At 42.1% G+C, this 17,512-nt stretch overlaps 1 protein-coding gene across 1 annotated transcript in view; it reads right to left on the minus strand.

Moving 5' to 3' along the window:
• Positions 1–283: 283 nt before the first annotated feature.
• The window catches only part of MYLK (myosin light chain kinase), a 138,159-nt gene continuing 120,930 nt past the window's right edge, over positions 284–17,512 (minus strand). Inside the window, exons 26-31 of the mRNA XM_054277776.1 lie at positions 15,454–15,577; positions 7,776–7,928; positions 6,687–6,810; positions 5,384–5,513; positions 4,391–4,507; positions 284–2,569 (exon numbers count right to left, since the gene is read on the minus strand). Coding sequence (XP_054133751.1) covers positions 2,316–2,569; positions 4,391–4,507; positions 5,384–5,513; positions 6,687–6,810; positions 7,776–7,928; positions 15,454–15,577 — 902 coding nt within the window. The 3' untranslated portion in view covers positions 284–2,315. The remainder of the gene's footprint in view (positions 2,570–4,390; positions 4,508–5,383; positions 5,514–6,686; positions 6,811–7,775; positions 7,929–15,453; positions 15,578–17,512) is intronic.

Here is a 17,512-nt window from a genome sequence, read left to right on the forward strand (position 1 = left end):
CTGAATTAAGGCAGCACAAGCAGCTTTGTGCTAATCTCTTTTAGAGTTTTTAGAAACATTGGTGTAAGTCAGTATCTACATTGAGTCTTCCCTGATTTTTTTCTCTCTTCCTCCCACAGTCTTCCAGAACTCTATGTTTCCCTACCATATGGGAGTTCCCAACTGTGAAACAAGCCCAGAGCCACCCTGGAGCCCCATCCACGTTCCCATGGAGGCCTGTGGTGACACTGGGGACGTTGCAGAGCGCGAGGCCACGAGTGCCAGCCCCGGGCTGCAGCTGGTGGCACTGGGGCAGAGCAGCCTCCACACAGCACCAGCCAGGGCAGGAGAAGGGCTGCAGCACCACAGACATCGGGGAGGCTCTGCTGTGGCCACCTGAGGGGCAGGAGGAGAAGCTTGGCCAAGGTGGACGCGGTGACGCTGCAATAGAGCATACGAGGAGTGTGCTTTGTGGTAGTATTTATTTAGGAACCGTGAGTAACTACAGCCGTAGCGGTCTCATCTTTGCAATTCTGATGGTTTAACAAACAGGGAGAACATTAGCATATTTTTATTAAGGTATAAAATACACCCCGTTGCCTAAAACATTAAAAAAAAAAAAAAAGTGAGGAAAGCTCTGTATGCTCTAAATCAGATTCAAAACCTTTCTGTATAAGGAGTTGTGGCAATACTGTGTTTAGTATAACAAGAGGTTTTTATCAATTGAAAAGAAAGACATGCTGGCAATCTGAACTTAGCAACAAAGAGTAAAGCAGTTACAAACTGTTGTGTCACCCACATTAGTTGAGCTTTGAATGCAGAAGAGCAAATCATATGAAACATACACAACTAGGTAATATCAAACAACCTAAGGTTGGTAATGTACACACCTGTATTAAAGTACACTGACTATTTAATGGTGAGGATTTAAGGTAATGTCTTTTTTTTAAAAGAGGTAACCTTTGAAATGCAAATGGTTGCACTTTGCACACAAAAAGTGGAAAAGAAAAAAGAGTCACTTTTGGAATGATACATAGGTATAAGACACACTGGTTTTGGATTATGCATAATCACCTTGCAGCCTCTGATATTACCTCTGAACGACAAGAAAAAAAAATTAAAAAGTGCCAATACTGTGAAAGGAAAGCAAAGTTACTAAGTCTGAGTGCGTTAACCATTTCTGAGAAAAAAAATGGGGTTTGGATTTTTTTTGTTTTTTCTGCGTTTTTAAAAAACGCAACAGCCTTACTGGTGCAGGTTCAAGACAAAAACAAGACAGTCAAGCTCATAAGGTAGAAATAGGTCCTATATAGGTTAAGATTCTTTGGACATTGCTAAGAATAGAGGAGTTTGTAATCCAGGCTACTATCTTTTTGGCTACTCAAAAAATCTGTGGGAGTTTCCAGCTTATCATCAGTTGAAATCTGTTTTGCAATTGCCAAATAAATGCAAATAAAACTTTAACTACCCTGGGATTCCATTCACAGACATGCACAGAGAAATCACTGATTGTGTAATAACCTGTTTTTTCACAGCAGCATAGATATGAATCGTAAGCCTTTATCAGACTGACCAGAAACACAGAAAATATTCTCAGTCTTTGTGTTTTCAGTCTGTTTCTTAAGTAGGCAGCTGCAACTGCACTGAAGTGACAGGCTCCATAAGGGAAAGATGACAAAGTGGGATCAGCTGGCTAAAAGCAAGATCAGGAGTATCTCAGGAAACCACCTGGATGTTTAATGCTTGCCAGAAATACAAGGGCACTAACAGCTCACTGTCAGAGGCAGTGAAAATATTTGAAGTTTGGTCTGTGAGACTCTGCTTAAAGGAAACAAGAAATGAACCATGCCAACATACAAATTGCAATGCTGGCTGTGTCAAACCTTCCCTTAGAGAAGATGCAGCTCAGCCTATTCCTCAGCACTGGAGAGATTCACTGCATGTCTGGCCAACAATTCCTTTAAAGTAGATCTTGAGGAGCCAACTTAAGCTGCGGTTTTGGCTGAGAAAAGTGATGGCAAAGAGCAATGAAATCAGTAAATAGACTATTTTTCTTTAAGATGTTCAGAATATAACTTAGTTTCCATACATGTGATTTTAAAAGTAGCTTGGGCAACTTAGTTGATGGCTTGCTTAAAGTCAATCCAATCATGCTAGCAACTTAAAAAGCCTGCTGGTTGGAAATAATGCCCATACATAAAGCTAACAGGTATCAACTGATCATGCTGAAAAAACAACCCCCCAAAGACCTACGTTTCACACAAGGTGCTTTTGATAACTTGGTTTTCTGAGCCTTATAAGGAGAGTCTTTAAATATATTTTATTTTAGCCTTGTTTCATTCTTCCTCCTCTTCACCTTCTTCGCCTTCTCCCTCTCCTTCTGCCATTGTTTCCACAAGGAGCTCTGCGGTGCACGTGGCTTCCCCAAGGCTGTTAACAGCTTTGCAGGTGTATTTGGCATCATCGTCCCCACACACTTCAGAAATAGTCAAAGAACAGTTCCCTTCCTCGTCGTAATCTATCTGGAAGTGACGGGACTCCTTGACAGGCTGATCGTCCTTGAACCACATCACCTCGGGGTCGGGATAGCCTGCGAGAGCAGAGAGAGAACAGCACTGCAATGAACGAGCAATTAACTCAGCACTAATTACCTCGTGCTCTAATTCCCGTGTGGGGACGTGCCTATGTGTTGATAGACAAATATTTCATTGACTTCCATGGAAAATAAATGTAGATGATGTGAGGCTTTTTTACTTCACATTTGCCTGAAACTGTTTTTTACAAATAGCAAAAACTTCACGTGAGCACTGCGGTACTCGCTGGATTCCTCCTTCCAGTCCCTGAGCAGTGCCTGCAGACAGTGATTTGTGTGCTGTAGCCATCAGCCAGCAGGGAACTCCTGACAGTGCATCTGAGGCTCACGTTACACTGCAGCTTCTCCGGAGACAACAGCTCCCAACGCCGAGATTTAGAATTTCAAGGGTAAACTGGTTTGGGTTTACAATTTAGTACCTTTCTCATGTTGCTTTGCTATGCTTATTCTGAATCTTCCTCTTCTTAATCTGCTCCTTAAAATCCAGCATGTCCTGAACATTGCACTCCCTTTTTCTGTATTCGTTAGGGTAAGTGAGGAAGTCTAAGAAAAGCATTTTGATCGTGCATGTCAACAGGAGTTTCAGAGCCTTTTGTGAAGCAAATGGCTCTGCTAAGCCTCGGAGCAGGCTGTACAACGCCTGCTGCAGAACAATCCCTTATACAGTACTCTTGGCTGCTGTAACAAATTGAAGGTTTGTGATCTCAGCCAAGTTCTGGACTGGGAGGGGAGGATAAGTCCCAGGGGAGAATAACTCCCCACTGAGCAGAAATGAAGTGCAGGAATCCCTAAAGCAGAGTGAACATTGCAGCAATACACTGCAAAGTTTGGGACATCAGCCATGGTACATCCATCTGTTTTATTCCATGCAGTACTTGTGCACGTACCCCCACACTGAGCACCCATCAGCAATGATAATCCATCCTCACATCTCCACTGTGGGATAGGAAACCCAGTAAGGGAAAGATTGAGAGCAGAGGAACAAGCAGAAAGTCGATGAGGCAGTTTCTGATTTCCTCATTTTAAGATTATAAATTTACTTGTACGCATGCAGGATGGTACTGACCCCACCCATTTTGTTTTCACAGCTCTTCTTTCTGAATTTCTAGTTTCCATTCACAGCTGAGATACACAAGGTTCAATCTCATTGCAGAAGTGCCAGTGCTCTTGGCCTTCAGACTCTTGGGCTGATCATGCTCACACTCCTTATGTGTCTTCTCACTATACTTTGCATATTCCAGTCTGAGGTTTCTTTCCTGAACTCATAAGTTAGAAACCCCCAAGCAACAGAACAGTATTTTCTAGATGTGATTTATGTGACCAGCACAAGAATACTATCTTTACTTCTTATGCATATGCAGTTAGGGACTTTTTTGCCTTTAATGACATGTATGTATGGCTTAAAGTTACCTTGAGGTGACCTGATCTGGTCTGTCCTTTCAGACAACTGACCTCCTACTAATTCTTTGTGTCTGGCTGGCACTCTCTAAGAGCATACTATTGGAATTTATGCTTCTGCTTTGCATCTTGCTCTTACTGTTCCCTCAAAAATCAAATTCTAGTTCTCACTTGCTATTCTTAATTAGTGATTCACATGTGGACTCCTGGAGACTTCTGTTCTATGGCAAGTACAGAACAAGCTCCAAATAATTTCTGTTATTGCCACACATTTGTGCTATTTGTGCGGATACTGGTAAAGTGAAATGGCACCAACTCAACAATAATACAGAAGTAAAAATTGAAGAAGTAAAACAATTACCCAGTGCAGAAAGTTGACAAGGAAGGAGAGAAAGAAATAGACATGCTTATTCAAAGTACCTTCAATTTTGCAGTCAAATCTAGCAGCACTTCCTTCCACAACTTCCAAGTCAAGGATTTTTTTAGTAAAATATGGCTTTACATGGGGCCTGTCTTCAGCTTCTTCGAGGAAAGCATCTGGAGGAGAGCAAAGAGGTAGTGAACAATATTACAGGGCATATTCTCAAAAGATGTATTTTAGTTTTTAATTACCAGATGGTAATGAAAGCACCTTTTATTTCACTTAATTCTGTCAGACTAATGGGACAGCAAGGACGTTGGCTGCTTAGCTTTGTGCCAATCTTTTGCAGCTGGAAAAGGTTTCAGGCCATAAATAGAAAAAAAAAAGGATGTTCAAGGCCAATGCTACAAATCCTCAGTATTTTTCCCTTGAATTTGTTTCTAACCAAAGCTGGACTTCTGCTAGGCTGAGGGATAAACGAGCCCCACTTGTATCAGGCCCACAGTCTATGTGGATTTGTCAAAATTGCTTGATTTTCATCGGTGTCAAACATTTGCACTGCTGAACTGTAACATCTGACTGTTACACACCACTAATTCACATTTCATCTGGGGACCTATGGGAGTACCACAGACATTTCCTTAAATGCCCTGTCTGAGGAGCATGGTTAGTGCAGGGTGTGTGCCATGGTTACAGCAAGTGTTAATACTTCATTGCTTGGTTGCTTGCATGAGAAGGCAGTACATCACTGTCATCTTTGTATAAACATGCATTCCCAAACCCAGAGAAAGTGCAGCTGACAAATCTGCCTTAATTCTTTGGCTTTAAAAAGAAAAGAGTTTACTGCCTGGGCTTATACTGTGACATTTAGACTAGCAGGACAATATAAGGACAGTGAATTTTTGACAGATTTCTTTAAAAAACAGGAAGATAAAAAGAGGGAGAGAGAGCACAGTAATATCCAACTCAATTGGTCTCTAGCAATTTGCTAAAAGTTTTAGTAGGATTGATTCAGAGACAGGTGAAAATATGGGACAGAAAAAAATCCTTACCTTCATTCTCTGCTTTGTCAGCATTTATAGGGCTTGTAGGTGAGCTCCCAGAGGCCTTCCTCCCACTCATACCAGAAATCATTGCCATGGATGACAGTCTTCCTATTGCTCTGACAGCATGGCCTGTTTTCTAAGACATAACAGAAAAGGCTTCTGATCAATCCAGTTCAACAGGCATGTGATTTTCTGCAACAATCGTGCTTCGGACAAATTATCTGGGATCTCTGCAAACCTCACTGGAATTGGTGGACAAACTGCTTATATATAGCTCAGTTGTTCTAGGAGAGACAGAGCAGGCTGGACTGAATTACCAAATTTAGTTGCAGATATAAACTTCCCCTGATGAACTCATACCTAAATGAATGTCTCTGTTAGCTGAGGATAAAAAGCACTGTGCAAGAGGAGGGCCAGCAGAGAAGCCCTGTCCTGTGTAACTGGGACTGAACTCTGGTGGGGAACGCCTCTCTCCACTGCCGGCTGGGCTGGGCTGAATTTCATCCAACATGGATAACGAGCTGATAGGAAATGAATGAGAAAGCACCATCTGCATGATGGGAGCAGACCTCTGACAGGACCCAGGATCAACCACCAGGCTACTAAAACATGCTCAAACTATGAGGGCTGTAGTACAGACACTTGTATTGTATGAGCTTCGAGAAAGGAGTAGAATGTAAGAGGGAATATAATGTAGACCTACACAAGTTAGTATTTCATAGGCTACTCAAAAGGACTCAGGATTTCACACAGCAATTCCTGTAGTTATCAGTGTGGCATAGATGGACCTGCTACTCCAGTTCCAGCATTAGGAAAAAAGAAGATAGGGAGACTGAATATGTTACAGAAAACCAGTCTGACTGAATGCATGGGAAGCTAGGGAGGTTCCAACAAGACAGAACTCTAGCCTTAGTAGAATTAAACTGCCATAAATTAAGATACCTTTAGGAAGGCCAGGCAGGCAAGTTTTACCTGTACTGTTCAGGTTTGTTAAGAATTACACAATCATCCAGCTCTCAGTGGCATAGGAAGAGAGAGAGAACCCCAGAGGAGTAGAAAAAACTATACTTGAGCTCCTGCCTTTCAGTAGCCTGAAATGGGATCATCCTGTGTAATCCATGTGCAGCTGTGCACCCTCCTGCTGCCCAGCTGCAGGAACCAGACCTGCTGTCCTGCATTCCCACCCTGGCCATGCTGCAGCTTCCACCAGCAGCAGGAACCCCCAGATGTGATGTGTTCCCCAGAATCATAAACATTAAAAATAATGCTTGTTAGGATATCCAGCCCAATTCCACGTCCTCTTCATTACCTGCCATTTTCTTCTGGCCATATATTTCTTCATCCTATCTTTGGAAAGTTTTTTGGCTTCCATGTTTTTGGTGTCTTTTTGCAGCCAGGGATGCTGAAGACATTGAGTACAATTTAAGCGACTCCTGTTTTTGTATAAAAAGACCAGTCAGTGTTGCCAATAAAAAGAGAGGAACTTACCTGCTGTAACATTTTTTTGTGCTCTCTTTGCTGGGAGCTGATTTGTCTGTTTCCTAAATTTAGCAACAAAGATCACATGGTTTTGCTTTCCCAGCCATTCTAACTTCTTAAACTCACTTTCACAATTTCTGTAGATCTTTTTGAGAGAAAATTTTGTATTTTTAAGTGTTAATAAAACATTATAAAACAAAGCAGGAAAAGCCATTTGTTTTAGGCAAGGAACACATACAGCAGAGCCACAATGGCAGTGATTCAGCTGCTTCATGCTGCCAGAACCCTGTCCCAGATCTCCTTTCCTTCACCTACAGAGATTTCCCCATCCCAGCACTTAAGAGCCTCCTGAACATCTCACAGAACAGAAATGTCCAAATCTCTCACCACCTATTCTTCACTTTGCTCAGGGTGCACATGTAAATAACCCTCTGTTCTCCATCCATCCACTTGCAAACTCATTGGAAGAAGTATGTTTCCTTTCATTAGATCATTCTGCAAACAGAGTTTCCAACTCTGATTTTTTTTTCCTTGCCCAATTACTACATTTATAGGGAAGCTGCCTACTCAGAGGTACCACACTTAAAAGCGACACAAGGCAGAACTGCAACCCATTCAGACAAGACAGAACGTGTCACGCAGGAATGTGTGTCACGAAAGAGAGGGGGTCAGAGTGGCCACACAAAAGCCCCGGGTGCACCTCGCCCGAGGGGAGGGAAGAGCACAAAGAGCTCCGAAGCTCCATTCAGCCCCTGCACCCTGCGAGTGAAATCCAGAGCTGCACACGGGCACGCACAGCTCCTTATAAAGTATGGCCAGAGGTGCTGCGGCCCTGGGGAGATGCACAGCGGGGAAACACGAGAGGCACCTCCGGCTCAATGCAAACACACAAAGTGCAGCAAGTAAATCCAGCCTTTACTTCATGTCTTTCTTCAGTAGATTGCTGATAAAGTCCTTGGCATCGTCAGAGATTTCATCGAAAGCCTCATCATCGAAGTCCCACGTTGCTGAGGTGACATTGGCAAGGGTTTCGTTGTCGTTGTCTCCCATGAAAGGAGAGAGTCCGCTGACCCTGGGGACGGAGCAGACACAGACACAGAACAAACCACGTCAATTTGCAAATTACCGGAGGAGCGAGCGAGTTTAAATCGTGTGTGACATCTCCCATGCTCTGCACTTCTTTACAAATAACAACTTGCTTTAAAAACTAAGTTAAATTTAAAAGGACTCAAAACTAACTACAGATAGTCTTATGGGAAGGACAGAAAGGTACATTTTTCTTGTTTCCTTCTCTTTTCCCAAGACATTTTTGAAGAGAGTTACAAATAGGTGAAATTGGAGCAAAGTAGTTTGGTAAATGACTTGTCTAGTTCTGCATAACTAATACTGGATTTTTCACACCAAATTCAGTGGAATATCTTTTTTTTCCCCCTGACATTTCCTCAGAATCACAGAATTGTTAGGGTTGGAAGGGATTCTGGAGATCATCTAATTTCAGGGTGATTTTGCTGCATTTACTGTCAAACCAAGGGAGTTTTTGTACATTTTATTTCATTTACTCCTGCAAAAAGACCCCAAGAAGAAATATGCATAATGAAATCAGGAAATCCACAAGGCTATTTTGTAAACAAACCCACCCTGACTTATACAGACAGATAAAGCAATGCTGCATCACTGCAGGCTGTGGAGTTATGCAGATGCATGCACAAGCAATTTGGTCTTTATGTTCTCCATCAGTCACGATGATGCATGAAATGGAAATAATGCTCTCCTATAACCTAAGTTGAGCTTCCAAGGCTTTTTATGCAATATAACTGATAAATTGCCAGTGAAAGGCAATTACAGAACATCATGGTGTCATTTTTGCAGTCTCTTTTTCCACTCGAGCATTATCCTTTATTACACTGTGCATCTGGATATTTTTGATGCCTGTATAAATCACACTTTCAGTAAAAATTTAAAGGTGAAAGGTTGCTTATTTCCTAGAACTACAAGTTATTCACTTTTCCAGGTCCTCCTGGCATGCAATTTACAGAACAACTTATTCTTCATGAATTTTTACAGACTTTATTTGATTTCTCTGCACAATTGTGTTAACCAGTACTACTCCATTCTTTAAAATATAAAAAAATAACTATACCTTATTAGGGTTTTGAAAACAATACATGGAAATAATACTATATGAATAGCATGGTGCCAGAGAATATCACAGAACAGACAACTTAAAAAAGATTGGGGTCAAATAAAGTGAGATTAATAATAGAATGATCTCCTTCAAAGTTATTTTGCTTCTTTTTAGGCTCTTATTACATTCAAAATCTGATTTGTTCTTAAGCATTTTATTTTATAAGCAAAGCAGAAACGCACACTCTTTGAAGTCTCACACAGAGCAGACACTAAATCTTTTACCATTTCTGGAAGTTGTGTGCAGTACAGCAGACTCTAGAATCTTATGTGTGTACTTCAGAAGCTTCTTAGTAATAATACATGAGCTGAAGATAAAAGGTTTGTTTATTCTCAGGCAGAACAAGGTAAATCAGAACAGAATGTATTTGCTGTCTTACTTTCCATTTTATGTGGTGCCCTCGAATGCAGCAGTGAATCCTGACTTTGTAAATGGGTAAGGTGGCATAAACCCATTTATGAAGATATAACAGGCACAAGTTACCAAAAGCTGAAAGTTGAATGTACCAGAAATGCCTCCACAAAGCCTTTTTACACGACTGTTCCCTGTGTTTGATGCTTGCTTTACAGGAGGAGAGAAGGTTTGTGCCTGGCAGGAGAGCACCGCAGAGCTGGCACAGCTGCGGGCAGCGCGGGCTCTGCTCTGCCCGCACCCCCTGCAGCCCTCACGGGAACCTCTGTCCTGGAGTCACAGAGCATTCCTGCTGGGCCTTAAACCCACCTCCTCTCCAACATCTGAACATTTGTCAGTTATGACAATATCAGTCTTCTCCATCGTGTTTTAACTAGTGATAAATCTCTACAGACCACAGTTCTGATTTTGGGTTCCACACACCAACTGCTGGTTTGTCTCGTTTTTACCTTGTGGTAAGAACAACAGCTAAGCCAGCAGCTCATACAATGACAGGTCTGTGAAGTATTCCTTTAGCTCATTGTCAAAAGAGGGGATGTACATTTTCTCTTCATCCAGTTAAGCTCCGTGCCCATGCTTGGGCAGCCGAAGCAATAAAAATTGCATTTCCCTTCAATACTTGATCGAAGAATGCCAGAGGTGACCTCTGCACAGTATTACCACAAATAGTGCTGTGCAGCTCTTGCACCACATTGGACAAGATTTTGGCCTATTTCCAGAGGTTAAAGCTGCAGCAGTGAGAGATCTTATGCATACTAAGAAATCTGCTTTAAGTACAGGGGCATTGCTTCATGTAGAAACAACTCTGTGGGGCTGTAAGAGGCAGCACTTGTGCTGCACGTCCCACACAGCTTCTGAAGGGTGAGGATGAATTAAGGGTGAGAAGATTTGAGAAGGAAAAAAATTCTTTGGTTGTTGTTTTTGTTTTTGTGTATTTTCAAAAAATATTTTAGAACTGTACTACAGAATTATCTGATAAAATTTTAAATGCTTTGGTAGGATTGCTCTATCCCTTGCATTTGTTAAATTACTAGGTGGATCTCTCTCAGTTAAGCCTCCACTCACTTTGTCATTTCTGAACACCATTGTAACAGTGCCCATTCAAACATTTCAATGAACCTATTTTCATATTTCTGAATGTGCTGTTGCAGATTTACAAAGCTAAAATAATTTTCTCTCTCTACTACAGTTTTGCACTGTGAATCAGTTGCTTGTTGTGGAAATACTTCTAAGGAAAACTAGATCCTTGTCTAGTCAGAAAACAAAATCCAGGAACTACTGTAGATTATAGCCAGCAATTTTTATCTCTAGCACAGATTTCACTGACTGAAGTCTTGGCTGTTCATTTCTTAATAGCCATTTAAAGTAATAATGGTCCAGCAACTCTTTTGACAGATAATGGAAACAATTTCTTTTTGGAATGCTGAAGTGATAAAGATGAGCTACTGCTCCAGAAAATTAACTCTGAGCTTACACTGCAAAGTTACTCTTAGACAAGCAGCAGGCTGTTTACTGAAAACATTTTTCCAGTTACTTTACCAGGCATCTTCCTGGCATGTTAAGAACCATTTGTTTAGAAAGTCTTTCACAGTTTCCACTTCTAAATAAAGAAGAAATATATTTTATCCACTAGGAGTTCCTTAACATTTATTGGTCTGTCCTAACAAAGCTCTGAGTGCAGACTTAGAAACGTTATGATGAAAAGGGTCCAATGTGGATGCAGATTTCATTGCCTATGTAAGAAACACCATGGCATTTCAACTGGAAATCTTTGCATTAAGACTCCCTTAATCCAGGGAAGATGGATTTGCTGCTTGTCTAAAGGGTCAGACTGTGAGCATTCCTCTGCAAGCATTGCTTTCAGCTCCAACTCCCTGGGACTGCTGGCACTTCTGATAAACCTGTGCAGGGCATGTCCAAGAAGCATGGGAGGATGACATCTGCACCCTGGAGATCATGCAGAGCATTAATTCTTTTTCAAGTGAACTACAGCAAATTAATAATCTGAGGATATTTTGTCAGGGACTGATCCATGGGACACTTAGCCCACTCTGGTCCTCCCTGGAAGAAGCAGACCACTGAGCCTGTGTAAAGAAAGACAGCTCATTGCTGAAGCAAGGGTGTTATTGGTGTTCTCCTCCTTGTTTTACATGCCCAGTGGATTAATGAGGAACCATAGTTTGCCAGTGCCACTGAACAAAATAAAACGTTTTCTTTTGAGTGGTACAGTCTGACATTAAAGGCTTCCTAACTTGGTTTAAGGAAAGAACAAGGAGTGTTCTCCCATCTTTAATATAAAGAGGTGTAAATTTTTAACATGACATAGAGCTGAGCGTCAGCCTTGCTTTATCCAAGTACCAAGCCAGCACACCCAAAAGATGAACGATGCTGAAAGATCTTTCAACCAACCCAAACTGCCAAACAAGGGAGGGGGAAGAGCAGTGATGAACGACACAATGGAAAAAAGGGAAAGAGAATGTTTGAAGAATCAGGGTTTGTGCTGTTAGGAAGGTGCTGAAGGGAAAGAGTATGCAGCAAGATCAAATGTGATATTAAAACACAGCCTAAGATAAAGTATATTAAAAATATTAATTGACAGAAATCCACTATGCTGAAAAGATAAACACAGCCTGGCACTGATAAAGCAAGGAGACTCATTGGAACACAAGCAGGGGTTTGAATCAGCCACAGACAATTCCTCCCTGAAACTACTTGGATCCTTTGGTGCCAGAAGGAAAAGGGCAACCCCCACATTCAATGTACACCCATGCAGTGCTGAAACCTTGGACTGAAAATTGGTTTGAAACAAAAACTAGAAATTGTTTCAGATTACTAAATATTCAGAACAATGACTATCCAAATTGATCATCAGAAAAAAATTAGAAATAGAAAAAAACATGTAAATTCAGCAATGTCCAGAAGAAAAAATGGGACAGAAAGAGCTGGAAAGAATTCAGGAGGTTTAACCTTCATTAGATACAGATTATTGTAAATGCAGAAAGAAACATTGAAATAGACATAAATGGAGATGATATACACAAGCTATAATATTTGTGGCCTGTTATTTCAAAGGCAATAGATCAACTTAAGTATGTGGAACAGCACTGTGATGCAGAACAGGACAGAGTACAAGATAAAAGTGGAAGATAAAAACACGAGGTAGAGAGTACAAACGGAAATTTAAGGAAGAACAAAGACAGATGAAGAGACAGGACTGAATAAGTTATCCAGGAAGATAAAAAGGATTTAATATGTAGTTTAGAAATGTGGAAAGGGAACCTATGAACTGTAGGATGGAATTAAATCAATCTTGCCATAAGGAAGACAGATGCAGTATCCCAGCAGGGAGTGCAGTATCTGTACTTACATCTGCATAGCAGAGGGCTGGGGGAGGTTTTGCTGCAGGGTTTTGGAGGAGTGCTGTCACCCTGCTTCCTACTTAAGATTACAACCCAACCATTTATTCCACTGCAGGGAAGACCCTTCACTCACAGAGATCACGTTAGCAGCTCTCTGCTAAAGCCAGTTTGTATTCATTGTTGTGCAGCACATCATGGAAACACAGTCACTTTCCAGGCAGGTGTTTTGTCAAGTGATGCTGTGTGTGCTCCCTGCTGTTCCCTTGGGACAGAGGGTGGGCACAGCAGCTCTGGGCCATCAGCTGCCTCTAGCAGAGCTGCCCTTACATCCAGTGCTCTCCTCTGCCTGCATGGCCCCACTCCCACGGCAGGGGAGAGGGGATGCACATGCCCAGGTGATGGGCACAGTGATGTCTCACTGTGTGAAATAGACACCAAGTGAGTGTGTCTTGCACTTCAGGCAAGAGATTTGGTAGCTCTGAGCTTAAAATCAAAATGGGAAAGCAGAGCTGCAACTAAAGAGAGATGCAGTTCTCGTTGACTTTCATTTACATTCTGTAATGATGATGTGATAGGTCATTTTGGATAATGGCTCATAGTTGCCAGTCTGTGAAAAGAGCTGGGCTGTAAGAAAGTTAAGAGATTGGGAATAGTCTAGGGTGGAGAGGTAAAGTCCAAGTGATGACTCATGGGTCTTCCCTAACTTCTATTACTTTATTCTTATGGCAAGAAAGACAAAAGCTGATTATCACTGCTAATCATTACGGTGGCAATAGCAATGCATCAAAAGAAATATTCTTCATTGTTTTTGGGTAATGTAGATTTTCCCTCATGACGGGTAAATGATCTTAAATATACCTCACCAAACAAGTAATTTCATAACATATTTCTCAGGGCATATCCAATCAGCCGAATGAGTGTAACGCCACCCAACCCCATCAGCTGAACGGTGCAGCATCCAAATACCCTGCTTGGCAGTGGGAAGAAGCAGACAGGTCTTTGGCAGGAGAGGTCCCCTTTTCCCCCGTTCCGTTCGCTTTGTCTCAGGGGATGCCGCTGCTCCCCAGCAGCGCCGCCCTGCAGCGGCAGCCCGGGCTGCATTCCCCGAGCGCTCGGTGCCAGCCCCGGCGGGTGCCTCGCTGCTCTCCCCGGGAGCGCACGGGAACCCGCCAGGCGCGCTGATAAATAAATAACACCGAGCGGCCCCGAAGGACGAGCGGCTCCCCGAAATGCGGGCGGGGCCGGGCGGGCTGCAGGCGGCGCTGCAGCACCGAGCGATTCCCGGTGCCGCCTGCACCGAGCGATTCCCGCTGCCCGCACCGAGCGATTCCCGGTGCCGCCAGCACCGAGCGATTCCGGGTGCCGCAGGCACAGCCCGCTCCCGGCCCGGGGCACGGGCATTTGTCCCCGCGCTGCTGCCTGGGTGGGCTGCCTGACTGCAGCCACGGACCCGACCAAAGCAGCTTTCCAGATCTAGAGAGAAGTGCTTGGGAGTGAATGGAAAATAGAAGTCCTGTAAATAAACTGGCAGAGCGAAGCGACCTCGAGGCGCGGAGTACACTTCGCATCTGAAATTGAAGATAACAGAAATATTCCGAGGCTTTGCTGGGAGCAAGAGGGAGTTGATGTGGCCGCTTCTGCATAGGCCAAGTAAGGAAATTGTGTTGCTTGGGTTGGGAATGAGAAGAGCCCGAACAAGTGCAGGCTCATGAGAGAAGCAGGAGTAGAGAACAACTGAGTAAAAGCGAGGCAAACAACTGTGCATTGCCAGGTCAAGGAGCAGGATAGCTGCTCTTTAATAAAGGAGGAAAGGCATCGAGAGGAGTCTTAAAAGAACCAATACAAAGCAGATTTGCCACTGACTTACTACTGAAGCTGGAACAAGGGACAAGGAACCATGCTCCAAACAAACCTTCTCTTTTCACTTGTTTATATGGCATTGAATGTGTAAAATCACTGCTGGAAGAAAACCACTTGCTGGTCTAGGCATGGAGATACTATTTCCATATACATTAAACATAAACATAAACATTTCCATAAACATGCTGTATCAAATGATATATAAAAATCAAATCTAATACTCAAATATGTAACCAAGAGCTGCAGCCAACCATCTGCTAAAGTGTTGCAATGAGCTTAATCCATGTTGCTTATAAAATGGACTTATACAGTGGCTTGTGCTTGGTAATAAATTAAATTGCTCTGTGAACAGATATGGCAATGCTGGGGTACTTCAGTGTGTCCCACGAGACCCCAAAATTTTGCAAAAGTTTTCTCTCATGGAATAAATAATGGAAATTATTGGTTATTAGTGCATCCTCAAATAATTCTTTAAACATCTGGAAAGGAAAAATGGTTCAAAGTTAATAATAAAACAGTCACATTGTCTTTTTAAATGAGATGGAGTGCTGCTGATTTATGATACAAGAGATACAACATCAAATAGTTGAATTTCCAGAACTGCCAGTTCTGCAGTTTACCAACTGCACCCTTCATAGAGCAGCAAAGTTTTATTAAACATGCTGGAGCTGCTAATTAGAAAAAAAAAGGCCTGAAAACTTCAGAAGTTGATGAAAATTTTGTATGTTCAGCAACTGTCAGGATTTGTGAACTTAAAGGAAGAAGAATAGAAAAGTACTCACAAAATGTAGCAGATAACTCCTATACTCCACATATCTGTTTCATATCCAATAGGTTCATAGTTTATAACTTCTGGAGCCACAAACTCAGGTGTCCCAAAGAGAACTTTCAGAGAGCCTGCATTTTCTGTGAAGAATGAAAGAGAAAACCATTAACTGCTGCATGGAGACTTTCAAAAACCAGTTACTGCCCAGTACCTGGAAAACCAGATTTGCCCTAATATTTGTGGTTTCATTAAAGATCCATATGAGAAAAAATAAATGATGCCTGGATTGCTGTTTTCTTAGCTGATATATGTCTAGCAATAAAGAATTATTTATTAAGCATCCTCAAACACACACAGCACTGTATAAGGCACATCAGAAGGTTCCTATTGCAAGGAGCTTCCACAAGACCAAATCCATGAAAAAGGAGAGACATCAGTACTTAATTCAGGTTGTGTGTCCTGAAGTAAAAAAGTGTTTGAGTCTCCATCCCTTTAGCAGTTGCACAAGAGAACTGGAGCACTCCAGTGTCAGAAAGAAACGACAGTTTTCACAAATTATTGAACATTTATCAAAGCTTGGGGCTCTGCATGTTGTGGTAAAAAGAAACAGTCATGATAAAATTGTAACAGTAGGAAATAATTATTTCAATACAATACATTTTCTTCTAGTGTAAACAGGAAAGAAAATCAATAGTGGGTTGCATCCTTTTAAATTTGAAGTGAGGCCAGCAGTGAAACAAAAGAAGGGGCAGATGATGTGCACCAGTCAGATCATTACCCACAAGTAAAGCTGGACTTGGGCATGCTGTCAAAACCAGGCTGCCTACAAGCACACCTGTGGTCAAGGGGAAGCACACATCACCAGCTGCCAGTCACCAGCTGCTGCAAACTCCTGTTCAGCTGGCCTGTAGCACAGGTATTCTAGATCTGCTCTGCTTAAACATTCTGTGGATGCTTTTAACATGATCTACAGCGAAGCCACTGCTTCCAATATGAACTGAAAGAATGAGGTCATGAGACATGAACTGGCTTGACATTCTTCTTGTGTTGACCCACCAGCATTGCCCTGCTGGAAAATACAGCGATGGAGGTAAGAGAAAAACCTGTTCATAACCAAGTGCTGCCAGATTGTGCTGCCAGTGTGCAAGTGAGTGATGTGTCTACCCTCCAACATAGTGTGAAACAAAGAGTCATTAAGCTAAAAATTCTTAGGCAAATCTCAGTGGGCTCATTTTTATCAGTGCTTGTTCTAAATCTGATGGGAAGAAGAAAAGAATAAGCAAGGTCAGGAAAAAAGAAAACTAAGGAACAGTTTAGGGACTGGGGAGGAAAAAACTCCCACATTCCAGTAACAGAATTGCATTGTAAAAATATAAAAATGTCAGAATATAAGTTGTGTCTGACTTGAAACAGGCTTGGATTTAGGTTGAGAAACTCGTGTCCAGTCTGCATGTCTGCCTGAACCATCAGTGTATGCCTTCAGTGAGATTGCGTTAGGTTTATCTTTTGTGCAAGAGCAGCAGCCAGATTAGGCACAGTAGAATGTCCTAGTGAGGAACCTCTGCTCTTCTAAAGAGATTACCATCTAAACAAAACAGATATGGATGGGAAGGCAAACAGATGTAACACATTCCAGTCCTGCTCCTGTTAAGGTTACCACGAGTACAGGGATCTGCAGCTCTGCAATCAAGAGAAAAGCTAAAAAATCCTCAAACAACAGCAAGTCAAAGTTTTGAGGAGTCTTCAAAAGAAGCAACCTGTCCACAAAACAGAATCTGAACAGAATATTTTTATTTACCAGAACTTAATTTACCAAGTTTTGCAACATAAATACTGATCCCAGTACAGACTCCACTCTCAAACTTAGCTCCATTGAAAGCTCTTAAGGCATTTCATGAAATGCAATCAAACACCTGAGCTAGTGCTCTTTTGAGGCACCCAAATCCCCAGTTTACCAAATGGAATCTGAAACATCTGTGGGGTTAATAACTTGCCTAATGATTGAGCACCATGCTTGAGGCAACTTTGGAGCACAACCACAACAATTCACTTGCAGTTGTGCCAGTTTCCCATTT

The sequence above is a fragment of the Melozone crissalis genome, unplaced genomic scaffold (assembly GCF_028551555.1).
Source record: "Melozone crissalis strain CALT ecotype California unplaced genomic scaffold, PUWL_Pcris_2 ptg000023l_1, whole genome shotgun sequence".
Classification (NCBI taxonomy): Eukaryota; Metazoa; Chordata; class Aves; order Passeriformes; family Passerellidae; genus Melozone; species Melozone crissalis.